Consider the following 17,349-nt stretch of genomic DNA (forward strand, 5'->3'; position numbering starts at 1 on the left):
GATACCTTCCTTTAATAATCACTAAATTGGATTTATAAATATTCCCTAATTATTAGGTATCACACACACACAAAATTTTAAAAAGGCTAAGAGATGACAGTAGGTATCATTTTGAAGGGTAATTTAGGAGTCTTCCTGGTGACAGAAAATAAAAATGTAGAACTCCTCCTATGTCAATAATTCCTCCATGAAGAACAAAAAAATGAGTATTTAATGAGGTTAGTCAGACAAAAACAACAAAGTTTATGATGACCTGACATGCTGCCTTTGTAAGATATTCTAATTAAAAAACATTCCATAAACAAAGACATAACCAACAAGTTATATTATTTTTTATTCATGTTAGAATTTCTATCAGTGTTTGAACATTAATATTTAGAGAGTTTGTACATTTTTGCCTTCCGAGGTTTAAAATGAGAACCACACTAGGTCACAAATTGTAACTAATACAACACATTCCACAACTGCAAGAATATTCACTCAATCTCACTCTCTTAACACTGTTAAGACATTTTCTTTTCCTTGCTGTACTTTACAATGAAAAGTGTGCCCCACTCATGTCTCAGCAAAGTTCCAGACATTATGGATTCATCACATATAAATTCTTTAAAAATATACTTCTGTCAAAAGACTTGATGACTACTATGTACACTACAAAAATAAATTTTCATATAAATAAATTATATGGCATACTTTTATCTTTGTAATTGAAATGACACAAACCCATTCCTGCCAAAATTGGCAGACAATGAGACCCAGTTTGAATATTTCCTTTAAACTCCTTACACTAAAACCTACCATGAGTCCTTAATGAAAATGTTATATACTCTGAACTATTTAACATTAGTAAGCACTCTATACAAATAAAAATTCTGTTCAAAAGTAAAACATAGCTGTAATAGTGTTTCCAATAGAAATAAAATCCCTGCATTTTTCTGTTATAAACTGGCATGACAAATACTGTAGGAAAACATTCTTATGATACAAAATTATAAATATCAGCAAAGATTTAAAAAAAAATTAAAACATCCAAAATGAACAAACAAGACAGACAAAATAAAACTATTTTATAAAAGAGAGAGAGAAATTCTGGTTGCCTGCCAGCCCCCGAGTTCTCCCTTTGCCAATGTGACTATCGGAGAAAGTTCTATGCTGTGCAGAAAGCAGGGGCCAGGCAAGCAGTCACGCACCACACAAGCTGGGCTCAGGAAAGGAGCGAGGCATGCCTCGAGCCAGAGGGAAGCAGACCTCTGAATTCTGCATCATCTCTCTCCTGAACGCAGGATATATGTTTTCTGAGCAGAGCCTAGTGTTAGGTAGACAGACAGTGTAGCTGACAGAGGCACCAAACAGTAGCTGTGGGGCCACTGGCGCCCCTGGCGTATTAACACATACATCTGGCAGCCATAGTCTTGTGGCGAGTTTTAGAGTCTGAGGTCACTACACTGCTGGTACTACTGGGGGCTGTTGCCTTTCGATGAACATTTTCCATGTAAAACAGGAGGCATAATGGGAGCTGCCATTTGTGCACTCCTACAGTAGCTTAGTCTGGGTACCAAGTGCTTCTCAACACTTGTTGGTCTCTGGCTAAGAGCCTAGTAAGACCAAACCTCAGAGCAAGGCAACAGAATTGATATGGAAGCAAATCTTTTAAAATAATGCCTGGTTGAGAGACATGTCTCTATATACATTCTTCATTGGGCAGGGGAGGGTGGTATGCAATTAGCATCTTCCTAGTCTTCAATAAATGTACTAATGATGGTGAGAGGAGGGAGATGAGTTACTTTAGGAAGCGTACACCTATAATGTTAGTATTAACATGTGGAGAATCATCCTTCTGAAGCTCATATCCTACAGAATTTCTGACTCCATATCACCATATTGGATGCTCACTATATAAAGAGGATGCAAACAAATCCAGAAAGCCCCAACCAACTGTGCAATTTAGCAAGAGAGGGAGTTTAAATTGTAGGAACTCAAAACATCACCTCTGGGCTAATTGTAGACCCAGAATTAAGAGGTCATTGTCTCCAAAAGACTTCTAATCCACTCTTAAACTTGGGTGGTGGTGGTGGTGGTGGTGGTGGTGGTGTGTGTGTGTGTGTGTGTGTATGTGTGTGCTATGTGTTGGTTCCAAGAGAGGTATAATGAAGGCTGCATACTTAGAGGATATGCTCACAGCCCAGCTGAGGCTCCCCACTAGGGAAGTTTTCTAGGTTTTAATACCAATGAAGATGAAGAGGTGTGAGAACTGTACCCTGAGGTTCCAACATACACCACAATGGTCCATGCAAAGGAACTCATCTCCTCTGAAGCATGAGCTGGAGTGTCTGGATGGCAGCCAATGATCTGAAGAGATGCCCTGAACTTGAAGCGAATCTGGCAAAAGGATAAGGTGATGTTTAGGGCTAGCCCTCCACCACCACTAGCACTAGAAATATCCTGACTCTTCGGCCTAAGGTAGAGCCCACCAAAGGTTACAGACAGTAAAAAGAAACCAAAAAGAAAAAAAAAAAGAAAAAAATCACAGTACAGTACATTAGGAAATCACACACGTGTTCATACACACAGCCAAACAGGAGAATCGCACCCAACTACACCTAGAGAAGCCACCGGGGTTAACGTGCTTTCTTCATATCTGCTCATTAAACAACAACAAAATTATCACGCATAGCGTGTTTGGAAGTTAACAGTAACATTTCATACTACCACAGGGTTGTGATATGCAAATTTAAAATATTTTAAACAGAAACCTTTACAAAATAATCCTATTACATAAGCAATATTTGCATAGAATTATACAGGTAAATTATACAATATTTAAGCAGCAGCAACATATGCTGAAATTTAAGACTAAGTTAAGCTTGGCTGTGGCACAGAGACCAATGTACACACAGGGAGGGGCCCCTTTGTGATCCCCCCACTGCCCACTCTGGAGGCAGGAGTGGAGAAACCCCAGTAAATCACACTACTTTACATCCATTCCTTCGTATATTACATATGTGTACACCTCTTAAATATTTATAGAAATATTTCACAAAATAATACAATCGGTTACAGTAACGATGAACTGCTCTCTGGCACAGCACACCCTTCTAATTCCGCGTTTCTCTTCAAGCAGTTCTGGTGGGGTGGGGTAGGGGTAGGGAGGGGCTTCCAATCTTTGGCCTCTTTGCTTCAGATTTTACTCACCCTTTAAAAGAAAAAAGGGAGTCAAATAAAGTAACAGGTCTATGAATTCATATTTATAAAGCACAAACACAGGCAAAATGAGTCTGAGGTGTAGAGATCAGGATGGTGGGGGCTGGGGTGAAGGCATGAGGGGCTTCCAGGGGCAGATTAGGATCCCTTCCTTGATCTGGGGGCTGGGGACAGGGAGGTGGTCATTTTGTGATGTGCGTTCATCAGATATTAGAAGACTGGAAAATAGGCGAAGGGGCAGCTGAGATGCACCAACACCCTTCCCCCTCCACAAGCTTACAGTAAGCGAAGTGAGAAGTGAAGTTGCTCAGTCACGTGCGACTCTCTGCGATCCCATGGACTGCAGCCTACCAGGCTCCTCCATCCGTGGAATTTTCCAGGCAAGAGTACTGGAGTGGGTTGCCATTTCCTTCTCCAGGGGATCTTCCTGACCAGGGGTTTGAACCCAGCTCTCCCGCATTGCAGACAGACACTTTATCCTCTGAGCCATCAGGGAAGCCCAGTAAGGGACACACCCAATTTAGAATTCCACTGATTCTCCAAGGATGACTAAGCTTGAATAGGAAGCCCTGTCCGTGGGTTAAGAGGTCACTGTTTGTGACACATCAGGGGCCCCGGGAGGTTGCTCTGTCTGCAGCCCTCTAAGTCCCCGAGAGCATGTGTGCTCAGCTGTGTCCAACTTTGGGACCCTATGGTCTGTAGCCCACCAGGCTCCCCTGTTCATGGAATTTTCCAAGCAAGAAAACTGCAGTGGGTTGCCATTTCCTATTCCACGGGATCTTCCCCACCCAGAGAGCAAACCCACGTCTCCATGGATGCGGAGGGACCACTGAAGAGCCCCGCCCACCTGCCCGCCCGCCCCGCCCACCTCAGCTGGAGCTGCGGCCCTGGCGTCTCTCCTCACATTCCACGTCCTGCAGCTCAATGACCTCCACCTTGGGTTCCCTCCTCTCACACCGGACGTTAAAAGGCACATGGGGGTCCTCAAACAGCCCGTGGTCAGTCTCGGGGTAGTCCTCGTAGCCTGGGCAAAGCCCGCTTCGGGGGTTCCGACCGGGCCCAGGCCCAGGGGCGGGCGGAGGATGCACGGCAACAGTCACGGACGCCGAGGCCGTCACGGTGGTAATGGGCTGGCAGTAGCTGGGCATGGAGCTGCCCATGGCAGTGAACGCTGGGTTGTGATGCCGAGGGTTGTGAGAACGGGCTCCCCGGGGGCCCGTGCGGTCCCTATTGCTAGGGCCAGAATGCCCTTCAGTAGAAATTTCGAAAGCGTCTCTGCGCGGTTTATAGGGAGGCGGCCTCAAGCATTCTCTGGGGGTTTCTCTTCTGGGCTGCTGTCCTGGCTGTCCAGGTGGCAGGGTCCTTGAGTCCAGGTGGGACTGCTGTCGAGGATTTGAGAGTGGGTGATGCCTCGGTTCAGGATGGACCACCTGCAGAGGGCAAGGGCAGGTTGAAACAGGCCCAGTGCTAACCCCAGGCTGGGCGCCACCCCCTGCTGTCCCAGCCCCCTCTTCTTTCTTGGCTCTGGATCCTGCCTGGCCACCCACACACAGCTCTTTCTGAACTAGAGCTCAGTCAACCCCACAAGTGGCTGGGAGTGCCCCGGAGAGCTAAACAAGGGCCTTCTACCCACAGACGAAAAAGCCATTCTCTTTGAACCTCAACAACGTGGCAGAGGAGTGCTCTACTTGGACCCTGCGTGTAGGCTTTCTCTGGCAGAGCTGGCTGGATGCATAGGGCTGCAGCCCATAAATGCAGGGCTGTGGTCTAAGCATCCAGCTGCCTCCCTCCCACAGTCTGCCACCCCACCCTGCTGGGTAGAGTCAGATCTGGAGATCCTCTTCTTCTAAAACTGCCAAATGCCTGGCCCTGGCTCACCCACACGCAGGATGTTGCCAGGACTGTCTATACCTATACTGTTGAATACGGCTATTTACATTTAAGTTAACTAAAATTAAAATTTCAGCCCCTTAGTCACATTTCGAGTGCTCAACAGCCACATGTGGGCAGTGGCTGCTGCCCGGGAGAGTGCAGGCAGAGAGAGCATTTGCATTGTCATAGAAAGTTCTATGGGGCAGCACTGCTCTGTCCTGTTGTTAGGAATCTGGTTTCTGGGTCTCTATACAAAGCACGGAGCAACACAGTGGCCACATCAATCAAAAGGACCGTGACCAACTTCAAAGTCGTTTAGCTTGTACCTATTTTTAGGCTCCCGCTGAACAAAACCAGATTCACACTGCAGCTCAGCAGGCATCGTCACGGGGGGTAAGAGGAGGAAAATTTAGGTTATTTGGTTGGCCTCTCTCTCTTTCATGGAAGGGCAGCTCCGGCCTGGGACTGGAATACCCATTTCCTGGAGGGACAGCAGGAGGCCCCCAGTTGGAGAAACATTAGCCTTAGAACCTTCCTTGGGTTTTGTGTGCTGTGCTCCAGGCGTGGGGGGCTGAGAACATCCTAGGGAGTACAGAGAGGGGAGAATGTAGCTGGGGCTCTCAGAGCCTCTGAGAAGAGGCTCCTGGGCCGCTCATGGTTTTCCTGAATTACTTAAGGCTGGTTCTCAGCTTCTCTGCTCCTTCCAGCTACCTAGAATGCGCGCTTGGAGCCATAAAAGCTTCCGGTGACGTCTCAGACAATAGTGATTGAAGTAATTTTATACTAAGGGCAATTAAAGGTAACAGAGGTAGAAGGGAAAAAAATAACTTCTGCTGGCAATAAAAATACCATTATATTTTAAAATAAGTATCATCCTACAATGTATGTAACTTTAAAATAAGGGTGGGAGGGTGGGTAGGGAAGCAAGGTATGCTTTACCTCTGGTTCTTAAACAAGATATATGCTGATGGATGCTTTGTGTAGTCTCCATTACTGGCCCCTGCCCTTTTCAATCCGTAGATACAACCATATGAAATTAACATTTTTATAGTATGATTCCACCTAACCTATACTTTTTTTTTTTTGCATCCTGTGCTTTGCTGTTCAGAGCAGGCAGAGGCTGCCTCCTGGGGTGACTTATGACTTACAGTGGAGCGGGCGAAGACAGGGTTTTCTGTGGCTTCCACGATCACTTGGTGGGCAGGGCCCCCAACACCCTGCTGGGCCTCGTAGTGCCGCAGCTCCTCACTGATGCCTGATACTGTCGTCTGAGAACTGTACTCCGAGTCAGAGGAATCAGACCCGTTGTTTGTGTGACCGGCGGGTACAGCAAACCGGACCACGCTGGGGGGTGGCTCAGGAGAAGGTGTGGGCAGCCGGTTCAGCCCATTGGCTGGAGACACCTATGTAAGGGGATTCCGTATGTCAGGTGTTATCATCCATTTACCCGGTGGCTACACTCAAGGTTCAAAGCACAGTACTGTTCAGGGGTCGCTGCTCTCCCTCACTCCCCCTCCTGGCCTCCCACACTACTCTGTATTCACTTAGCCCAATCCTTGCCACATAGAGGACCCTTGGGCATGACAGATGGAGCAAAAGGACTGCCCTCTGCTTTCACAAACTGGAAAGGCAGGTTATGCCCTTTTCATTCCTGTTCAAACCCAGATATTCATCTTGAGTGGAAAATGCTTTATTGATAGAGACCTATAACACTTAGGTTGCCAATCACCAGGTTTCAAAAAACCAAAATAAAAGCAACCTGAACCAAACCAAACCAATACAACATCCTCCAACACTAACAAACTGAAGATAAAAAAGGCTACAGTTATTGAGTTGTTTGCTGAAAAAGTAAACAACCAGAAAATGGGGATAAACGTAAATATCTAAATTAAGACTGACACCAGGAAAAACAGCATACAGATGGCCTGTGGGCTGCACGTGACGCCAGCAATGATTACTGACCTCAGGATACGGTCCGAAGAAGGACAAAAGGACTGGCAGCAAAACTAGTCCATTGAGAACACCCAGGATTGTTAGGATTGCCAGGACAGCAAAGAAGTACCTTAAAGATGAAAGGGAAACAGGAACATTTACCATGGCAAGTGAATTAAGGTACCCTTCATGTGCCCAAATGTTAGAGCCAAAAATGAACAAAACCCACACCAGTGAAAAGGCTGTTACAAAACTTCAGTTCAAACCCAGCACAGGATTACTTTAGTTTTTCTTTTAACCTTCTGACTTTGAGGACTGCATTCCGCAACCCAAAGTGTTAGTTCATAAAGGGAAGAAAAAAAAAAAATTAGGTTGTTAATTTGCTGAAATCTCATGGCATGTAATGTTATTTATGAATGTGTTACACAAACACAAAAATATGGAATGTGAACTGAATGGCTGAGCAGACTGAAAGCACAAATACAATGCAGAGGGGCCCCGTTCACGAAAACCCAGCAGAAGCAAACAAATGAAGTGAAGGGTGTAGAATTTAAACAATTTAGCCCAGGAGGAAAAGCAGCCCACTTCTGCAGGCAGCTAATCCACTGTGAAATGCTTCTGCATCTTAGAGCAGAATCTCTAATTAAGTCTCCAGTGTATCAGGTAAGGCTTTCCCTGGGCTTTCATTAACCACAACTTTCTGCCTAGAATTCTGTGAGTTCCAGTTTTACCAAGTAGCTCCAACTGCGACCTTTTTAGAACACTGGAACCAGCTTTCCGCAAAGAAAACACTGCCCATTCTGTGGTTGCTGGGGCATTTTCGGGGGAGGGCGGTCCACAATGACGGGTTGCTCTGCTGGCCAATCTTTTGTTGAACAATTTAGCATCTCTGAATACTCTTGTTTTGCGTCAGCCAATTCAGACATAAAGGCCGCAGCACCATGAAGAAGAGGAGAGTGCACAAGTGGCCCTGCTTTCCCACCATTGAGGGCTAAGGTCTGGGATCCTTCACGAATACCAAGGTGAACCTGTCAGCCAGGGAGGGTGGCTGGCGGATGTTCCACACAGCTGGAGGCAGAAAGCTACATGCAAGCATGCGTTTCTGTAACTATCAGTTTCTAGGGCAATTTTGCTGGAAGGGGGTGGGGGTGGGGGAGAGCTGGATGTTCTGGGAAGAGGGAGGGCAAGATATCTATATGTTAATGGTCCTCTTGATCATAAAACGGAACAGGCTCCAAACTTCGCTGTGCCTATATATGTTTCGCTCTTAGATGAAAGGAGAGAGAATCTCTATAAAAATACAAATACCTCGCAGCTATTGTAAACACTAGAAACTTCTGAGCTGCATTAGTAAAACCAAGCAGCTGATGTCTTGCACTAATGTAAACTGCTGGAACTTTAGGTTGAGGCATATATCAGCAGCAGGCATTAAGACATTTGCATCCCATCCATCTAACGGTAGAATAAACAGACCAATTAGATTTCTGACGGCTTCGTGTATACAATGTCTGCTCATTTAGTCGACCTCAGTGAGGGCTTTATCAGGTTAATCCATCCAGTTCTAGAAAATGGGAAGCCCTTTTAAGTGCTTGAAATAAGAGCCCTGCTATCTCTGGGAGAGAACAAGAAGCCACGGGTCAGATGAGAGAGTTGGGATCCTACCCTCCACCCAGGTCCCAGATGGTTGCTCTAATCAGGCTGTTTCTTCTATGTTGCTCCCTTGGCATCCCCCCACAAGGCTGAGTTAGATCCTCTGAGATCCCATCACACTCTGTTTCCCATGGTTCTGAATTGCTTGTGACCTTGTCTCTGCCCCCCATAGACCACAGCTATGTAGAGGGGGACAAGGACAAGGTTACTGCCATGCTGTTGTGTGAAATGGCACTTATGAGGTGTTCACCATACAGTGTTGAATGATAAATTACACAAAAGAATCTCTCTTGGACGTAGCGTTTGTACATCATAGAGAAACAACTACTAATGCTCAAATAAAGGAAAAGTCAACATCAAATTAACAGCTCAAAACAAAGCCTAGACCAAAACCTTCTTCTAGTTTAGGCATATATATCTACCTGATACTGGCCAAAGAGGTGCACTAACTGGCTTGCTAATGGACCAATCCTCTGTGCTGAGAGGATCAGCAACAGGGCCATCATCTGGGAGCTGGCTAATAACTCAGACTCCGCTCCCTACCCCCGATGAAGTCTGATCTGCATTTACAGAGAGCCCTGATGATTCACGAGCACATTATAGTTTGAGAAGTACTGGTCTACACCTCTCCACTCACTCTCCACCCAAACGACAGTGAGCCAACCCTGGCACTCATTCTAGGAAGGCTGCATCTCCATAATGATGCCAAGGACCTATTGTCTTTCATAATAAAGAAACTTTGGCTACAATTTAAAATCCTTAAAATCCTCTTTTTTTCACTTGGAATTGAAAGTCCTATTACAACATACACACCAGGAAAGCCGGTTTAGATTCTCTCTCCAGATTACCAAAGTGTGCCTAACAATCCAGTCATTCCTCACATTTTACTCTACTTTACTATGGTCCTAATTCTGGACTATCTTTTACTTATTGATGATTCTGGCCTCGACCCTCCACAGAGCAGCAGGGTTACATCTAAGAGCAGCTGTTTAAAAAAGCTGTGGAGGCTCTTCAGACAAGAAAATGGTCTCTCCCTATAGTTCTCAAATTCTTTTCAAGAAGAAAACTTGCTCTCCTTTTATACTTCACAAAGTCAAGTCCTTAAATAAATTCACCAGAAACTGCTTGCCATGAAATCCAAATAGAAAGATGTATCCAAATGAGGCTTGGATTTTAAAAATTTGACACCAAAGTCACACAGTAAATGCTTCATAAATCTTAGTGGGAACTTGAACATGCAATCAAGGGAATGCTATCTTCACTTCTTAAAAGAATAAAATTTCTGAAAATTTTAGGTATCTGCATGTTTTCCTTTCTACAGTTTTGAAGGACAACGGAAGGTCAAATCTAGTCAGTCAAAGGGAACCAGGTCATTTCCTTCTGTTGATATTTCTAACCTTAATGCCAAGAGCTGGGATGTGGTGTCAAGCTGTACAGCTGCCTTTGTTTCTAGCCCCAAACCCTCCATCTTTTGTCCTCAGGACATTCCCCAAAACAGCTCTAGAAGACAGCCTGTTCTTATGCCTCTCAGCGTGTACATGCGTGCTCAGCGTGTCTGACTCTTTGCAACCCCACAGACTACAGGCTGCCAGGCTCCTCTGTCCATGGAATTTTCCAAGCAAGGAATACTGGAGTGGGTTGCCATTTCCTACTCCCGGGGATCTTCCCGACCCAGGGATCAAACCCAAGTCTCTTGCGGCATCTGCAGTGGCAGGTGGATGCTTTACCACTGTGCCACCTTGGAGTTAATAAACTCAAAAGAAAGTGGAGTCACAGATGGTGACAATCACTTTACAATATATATGTTTATCAAAACATCATGTTGCACCCCTTAAATATATTCAATTTTTGTCCATTATTCCTCAGTAAAGCTGTGGCGGGGGCAGGCTCAGCAGGGAGTAGAGTCACAAAGAAGACAAGCTGCAATCGCCCAGAGACAAGAGGAAATAAGTTACAGAGAACACATTAGAAAATAAGGCTTACCTGACAATGAAATCGAATTCAGATCCTGCAAGCATCAGCACTCCCAGTAGAGTGGAAACGGCACCATCGAGAACAGGCGCAAACATGTGCTCCAGGGCAAGCACAGCCCTGCGGTTCTTGTCACCAATGGCTGTTAGAAAGGCCTGCGCAATGAGAGGTCGGGTGATCAGATTCCTGGATTTCATTTAGTCAATGGCCAGCTTCGTCTTAAATGCTATAAGCCGGTTTCATCTGACTCCACTGTACGCCTCAGATCTTACTGTCTAGCTATTGGAATGTTTAATTGGGGTTGCTCAACTTGGCTAAATCTAGGCTTACACTAAATTGACCTGTTAATAATAATGGATTGTATTTGGTGTTGATGTAAATCTTGAACAACAACAAAAAAGATGGAAAGCATATTTACTTTAAATTTAAAAATGATGCCAAAACTATATTAAAATGAGCAAAATGTTCCCTTCCTTTTACTGTTACTCACCTTGAGTTCACTCCCCATGTGAGTGATCTAACATTATTCACATGGGAGACGTCTAGCTATGACAACAGCATTCTCCTGATTTTTTGAAAGGTCAAGATCTTACTTTAAAATGGGCTTAACACCGAGGTGCCAAGTACATCTTTCCACATGGTTATACTGAGGTTAGAATTTCTGTCACTGTGTTCAGACTAATATGTTTGTAGGACATGTAAGTACTATTAACATATCACAAGAAATTCAATCAAGCCTGTTCTAAATATGGGTGGACATGGCCCAACTCTTTTGTGTTCTCTAGGTCTTCTAGGTCAAGGCACTGTTGATACCAAATGGAAACCTTATGTAGGTCTTCATGTACCACACTACTGGCTTGAGAGTATGACCGAAGACCATTTTAATGTGGGTTAGTTACTGTTACACCCTACCTGTTCCCTGCAGTGGGACCTAACAGGGAGGGCTGAGCCTGGCACAAGCTTGCTCTCTGAAAGTGCAAGCTGCTCTGGGATATGCTGAGAAGAGGGCCTGGAGCCCTTGCAGGTGGCATATGTGTCCTGGGGAAACACATGTCCATTAAGGACTGCTTAATGGATGAAGAAATAAAACTACACAGAAGTGTACCAAGGTGTAGGACTTTTCTCTCAAGTGGGGTCTATGTAAGTGACGCTCTTTCAGAGTTGAGGAGACTTTAGGGTCAAAGTAGTTATCTTTTTCTCCTGAGAGGAAGGCACTAGAACGGTCTGCAACCATGCTGTCTGTGCTGTATTTGGGCCATGAGGCCATAAGAGCCAGAACTGAGTTGGTCTTCTTGCATACAACTTATGCTACTGGAACAATAAACTGCCAGATACCCACTGATCCCTTGATGACTTTCACATACAGGATGTGGTAAGAAGGCCATGTCCTGTGTGTGGACAGTCTCTTGGTAAAGACCTGGGCTAGCCACACAAAGCCAAGTTGGCTCTTGAGACTCCTTAAATTCTCAGGATTAAATCTTGCATGAGGAGTAGAGGCGTTCCTTCATTGTTTATTCAACACTGGTATGGATATTTATGTTCCTACTACCTCAGAGACCCAGGGTGCTGTAACAGTTTAAGAAAAGATATTAAGCATTTCCACCACAAACATCTCATCTAGGACCACCCTTATCTGTAATGACAGCCACCAAAAAAAAGTGGTTTTCATTCACATCAGAATAAAATGATTTGTGGATTTTTAACTCACATATAAATTTTTCTTATTTTTGAAAGAAATGATATTATAATTATGTGTTTTCTAAGTTCTAAGCTCTTCTTTTTAAAAATCCCCTCTCCTTCTTCCCAGCTCAACTGAGGAAAGTAATTTGGGTAGGCTCAAAATTTAGAGAACTGTTTCTATATTATCACCTTTTTATTATACATTGGGGGAAGAACAGGTTAACTGCAACAAAACATTCTTTCTGAAATACAAAAGTTTATAATCCCTAAGTAGCATAAATATGGCACTGAAAGAGGACAATGGAAAGTAGCAGACACCCAGGTGTAGATACCCATAGGCCATGTGTTGAGCCCAATGCTAGAGATTGCAAAAGCAAGGCTGAAAGTAACCTGATCCAAGTCCAGTGCTAGGTTTCCTGGCCAAGCCTTCCAAACATCAGTATTTATTCAGTCAATAAGTATTTACTGAATGCCAATGTAAACCTCAGGTCTTAGGCTACAAACACAAGTGTGGATGGAGCATAATTTACACATCACTGTGGGGCTTTTAAATAATTCTCTGATAAATGTATACGACGGACTTGTCTCATGGATTAGACTCCTCCTGAAGTTTACCCTCCTTTTTCACAAGACTGGGCCCACAGAGAGAGGGGAAAGATTCCTATGGAGAGCAACACTAGTTCTTTTATGTTCTGTTGTCATGAATTTGGAAGCTGAGAGGTCGAAGGAACTGGGGTGGGGGGTGGTGCTCAGATGGGGAGTTCATTAGCCCCAGGGTATTTCCTTAGCTGCCAGTTCACCTCACCCTCAACTATGCCTGCCCACCATGCTTGTGAGTGTGGTCTCATGTTATTCCCGCTTTATTACTGTGGTTTTAAAGATTGTATGTATTTGTGTGCACACATACTTATATAACATCTGTCTAGGAACAGCTGACACCTTTAGGACCCGTGACACAGCTGACAACAACAAATAAGCAGAATCCTGGGCCCACTCGGACACACCAAGGACACTGTCTACTGCTGACACGGCCCGGCTAACTTCCACCTTCGATGACCTGCTTCTCAGATTCCCTCAGAGGGAAAGGAGTCCAGCTGAACTGCAGCCACTCCTGGGGAATGTCTGTGTTCCCAAGCCTTCTGCTGTGATATGTGTCAGATGTGCTCCTTGATGGTGGAGAAAATGAAAAGGTTCCCAAGTTGTAAACTAAAAGAGCTTGTGAGAAGGCAACCTATCTCCCATACCAGAGCGACATGAACAGTGAATTCCACTCCAATGCCGACGGAAGCAATCAAGATGACCACAGGCACGGCACTCAGCTTGATTCCAATGAGGCCCATCATGCCAAAGAGCTCAACTGTCATCAAAGCCAAGACTGTCACCTTAAAAAAAAACACACAGGATGAGCGGCTGGGCACAAACACACCCTGGGTGTTGCAAAAATTCTTTCCAAACTATTTCATGAGTGTGATCTATAAAGAGTTATACAGATATGTACTTATTGCTGGCTACAAATTTAATATGGTTTAAAACAAGGTGTTTCCTCCTGTTTTGATCTTAACCATCAGAGACCATCCTTCAACTTGTAACTGAGCTGAAATTTTTTTGGTTGCCTTGCCCTCCATCCTAAAGAAAGTTGATAGGACAGGCTGAATAAATATTCTTTTACATAGAAGTCGCTTTGCTTTTGTTTGGAGAGCCTGTGGGCTGAGTGAGGATGACTTAGGAGAAAGGGGACGTATGGTCAGCTGATGCGGGTCAGGTTACAGCCTGAAGAAATGTGGAGTCACTGGGGTGGACAAAGCAAACACTTAAATCCAGGGAAAAGCTTTTTTTGCCGTTCTTTCATCTGCCTTGTAAAAATTTCTAGGGAGATGGAAAGAATCCGTTGAGGTAGACTTTGGAGTTTTCTGGGCGAAAGAGGAGAAAATACAAATAAAACAATAAACTTTACAAGAGAAGGAGAGAATGATCTTTCCTTCTGGGGGTGGGGGACAGCAGGCAGTGAAGGGCGAGCAGACAAGCACAATAAAAGTTCCCTTTGCTTTCTTTTAATAAGCTAATGAAAGATGGATAACATCAATTGCTTAAGTACCATGAAAACTCCTACAGACTAAACATTTACCTTTAAACATACCTGCTGTACAGACTTATGGTGCAGAAACAAGACCTGGTCTCTGTTTTTATAATTTTGGCATTTTGAAGGCTATACCACAGTTCATGGAATTTAAACACTGCCATGATTTTATTAGACTCTACATGAAACTAGCTTCAAACCTGCAAGCATTATACTTGGTGAAAGAATGTAAAAAAAAAAAAATAGATTGGCAATATATTTCTCCCTAAGAGTTAAAACAAATACACCACACAAAACCATCTCTAAAATGATTTATCCATATACCACCGTCCAAGCTTCTCTAATTATCTCTCCATTTAGAAGAATCTTCTCTATATTTGGTATGGGTGTCATAAGAAAATGACACTTGAATTAAAAAAAACAATTAGTTATGCTTTGAGTGTTTGTATCAATATACACTCAGCTCTATTATGGAAAGTGTGCTCAAGAACTCCTCTATCTTCAACTAAAAAGTTTAATGCTATAGGAGAAGGGACATAAGATTAAGGCCATTAAAGACTCTACCTAAGCATGAACCTCGCCACCTCCAGTAGAATAAATACAGTATGGATGATGCAATCTATACCCTCCTCCCAAGGCCCAGACATAAACAAAACTTCCCGGCTGCAGAAAGAGCTATGCTGAAAGGAATTTGACTTCCACAAAGACCCTTAGAATAAACTCACAATGATCCCGGCCGTCCAGGGGTTCAGGAGGAAGACGGCACACACGAGGAACGTGCAGGCCAGCACCACGCTGATGGACAGGAGGAGCCAGTGGCGGAGGCCAATGTACTGCTCCCAGAAGAGGAAGGGGTAGCCGTTGGGGTAGCTGGAGAGCCCCAGGCTCGTGTAGTTATTGCAGATGGTTCTGACTTTTTCAATGGCTTCAACGAAGTCCGAGGTGTCACGCAGGCCGTTGAGGTAGAAAGGGAACTGAGCATATTCAATGGGTTCTGCTGCAGGGACTGCACAGAAAAGACAACAGGGAGAGGGCCCAGGAGTCAGGGGCTCCCGGCAACCCTGAGAGGGGCAAACAGGCTTCACCTGAAGGCGAAAGAAAGGCAGCAAGCGTCCCACTGTTAGCCTCCCGGACGTGAGTCCCCAGATTCTCCATAAGTGCAATGAGAAGAGAAAGAACTCAGCAAAAAAGTCTGCTTACTCCTCTTCTTTCAATGTGAGGGACAAACAATACCAGTGACAGTCTTGACAGTCTTAAGGTCTTGACAGTTTCAGTCTTTGGTTTAAAAAATTTTAAAAGATAATCAACTTTTGATTTTGGTGGGGGGCCGTTGCAGGTGGAGGAGGAGACTGTGATCTGTGTATTGATTTACCCTTAGATTTTAATCTTCTAGAAGCAGTCATTGTAATGGGTCTAAACAACTTAAGAAGTCAATTGTGGTAACATTTTCTTCTGTTCAACTGACACAAGTGAAAACACTAAGTTCAAACCATTTTACTTAATCACTTATGAGAACAAAATAACTAGAAAGTCATGCTTTACTGAGAAAAATGCTTAACTTTCTTATCCTTTTAGTGATCTTACACACTTAAACCTTCCATGCTTCTTTTTTAATGCAATGCTAAGTCTTCAGCAGCAGGGGAAGAAATCCTCACACAACAAGCATTTAGTTACTGCCGTTGTGTGTTCCAGACCCTTTGGGGTCATTCAGCTGACTTGCTAAACATGATTTGCCCTATTATAATCTCAACTATAAATTTTCATTAAGACAAGCCTTGGCTGCTTGCCACAAGGCTCTGAGGTTTAGATACAGGGAAGCACCACCCGCCTGCTCTCCAGCCAAGTTCGCAAAGGGACCTGTCTTCTTTCTCACGTCCATCCTCAGCCTCATACCCAAGGTATAAGCAACTAATATCTCTAACAAAAATGCAAATTAAATCCATCCAGAACCACCTTTCAAAGTTGGGGCTGAGAGGTGAAAGGAAGAGGACGCTGTTGTATACACACTTTTCTGCTCCGGTTTAAACAGCTTTGACAGAGTACAGGTGCTTGGTGGCTTATAGGAATGACTCAACTTGCCAAAAATCCCTTCAACACCAGAGTTGACAAAGTTAAGATAAACATATAATCCCCAGTGATAAAACTCTGCAATAGTAAAACAACACTCAACCTGGAGGCGTCCCCAACTTTCACATGGAACAGCTGGCATTAAAGAGAGAGATGCCTGGTGGATGTTTTAGAGTCGAAGGCACAAAGAGAGATTAGAGACTCTTATTTCTCAGTGTGATAGAGCATGAGTTGTATTTGATTACACATCCTCATCTGTCTCCCAGAGTTTTAAACTAAAAGAAATACATTGTTCTGTTTACACTTTTGAACCCTAATTGGTGTCAACGGATAAGGGCTATAACTGAGCTTGGAAGTATACAGGGTGCAAGGAGCCCTCACCAGCTCGGAGGTCCAGTGGAGGGCTACTTACTTCTCAGCCTGGTTTCTGGCATGTAGTCGGCTTTGTCATGAACCCACTCAGGACGGTGAGGCCGGATGTTGGCCTGGGAGGCGGCATAAGCCACAGGGTCGTTGCTGACCCAAGCAGTCAGGTAGATGTAGAAAGCACTGGGGTTAATGATGCCGTCTGCATCCACCAGGCGCCGTTTAGTCAGCTGCAAAATGGGCAGAACAGGAGGCTTTCAGAGTGGGGGCTTGGGGTCAACACACTCCTGCCTCCAGAGAAGCAGAGCCTGCATGAGCATTTGCAACAAAGAAGAGAATGTCTCTGTTTGCAAGTGCAGAAAATCCCATCAGAACACCTTTGGTTCCTTTTAAAATGCACTTATCAGAGAATGCAGTAATCAGCATGTTTGTACACACATACACACACACACACACAGTTCGGCAGATGGCCCAGGAATTGACTGAACCAATTAAATCTGAACGCTAAAAGAGTGTCTGCAGCCAAGGCAGAG

General features: G+C 44.4%; 1 protein-coding gene across 4 annotated transcripts in view; it reads right to left on the reverse strand.

The window, feature by feature from the left end:
• Positions 1-310: 310 nt before the first annotated feature.
• The window catches only part of PTCH1 (patched 1), a 61,680-nt gene continuing 44,641 nt past the window's right edge, over positions 311-17,349 (reverse strand). For 3 of the 4 annotated variants that reach the window (XM_040245194.1, XM_040245200.1, XM_040245210.1), the window contains 8 exons: positions 16,863-17,046; positions 15,109-15,389; positions 13,551-13,688; positions 10,639-10,781; positions 7,036-7,135; positions 6,222-6,476; positions 4,070-4,631; positions 2,996-3,193 (listed from right to left, as the gene is read on the reverse strand). In XM_040245194.1, coding sequence (XP_040101128.1) covers positions 4,071-4,631; positions 6,222-6,476; positions 7,036-7,135; positions 10,639-10,781; positions 13,551-13,688; positions 15,109-15,389; positions 16,863-17,046 — 1,662 coding nt within the window. In that variant the 3' untranslated portion in view covers positions 2,996-3,193; position 4,070. Of the gene's footprint in view, positions 3,194-4,069; positions 4,632-6,221; positions 6,477-7,035; positions 7,136-10,638; positions 10,782-13,550; positions 13,689-15,108; positions 15,390-16,862; positions 17,047-17,349 lie in introns of all 4 variants that reach the window. The other variant, XM_040245185.1, reaches the window with a different exon arrangement.

Source organism: Oryx dammah, unplaced genomic scaffold, assembly GCF_014754425.2.
Source record: "Oryx dammah isolate SB20612 unplaced genomic scaffold, SCBI_Odam_1.1 HiC_scaffold_1, whole genome shotgun sequence".
In the NCBI taxonomy this organism is placed as follows: Eukaryota; Metazoa; Chordata; class Mammalia; order Artiodactyla; family Bovidae; genus Oryx; species Oryx dammah.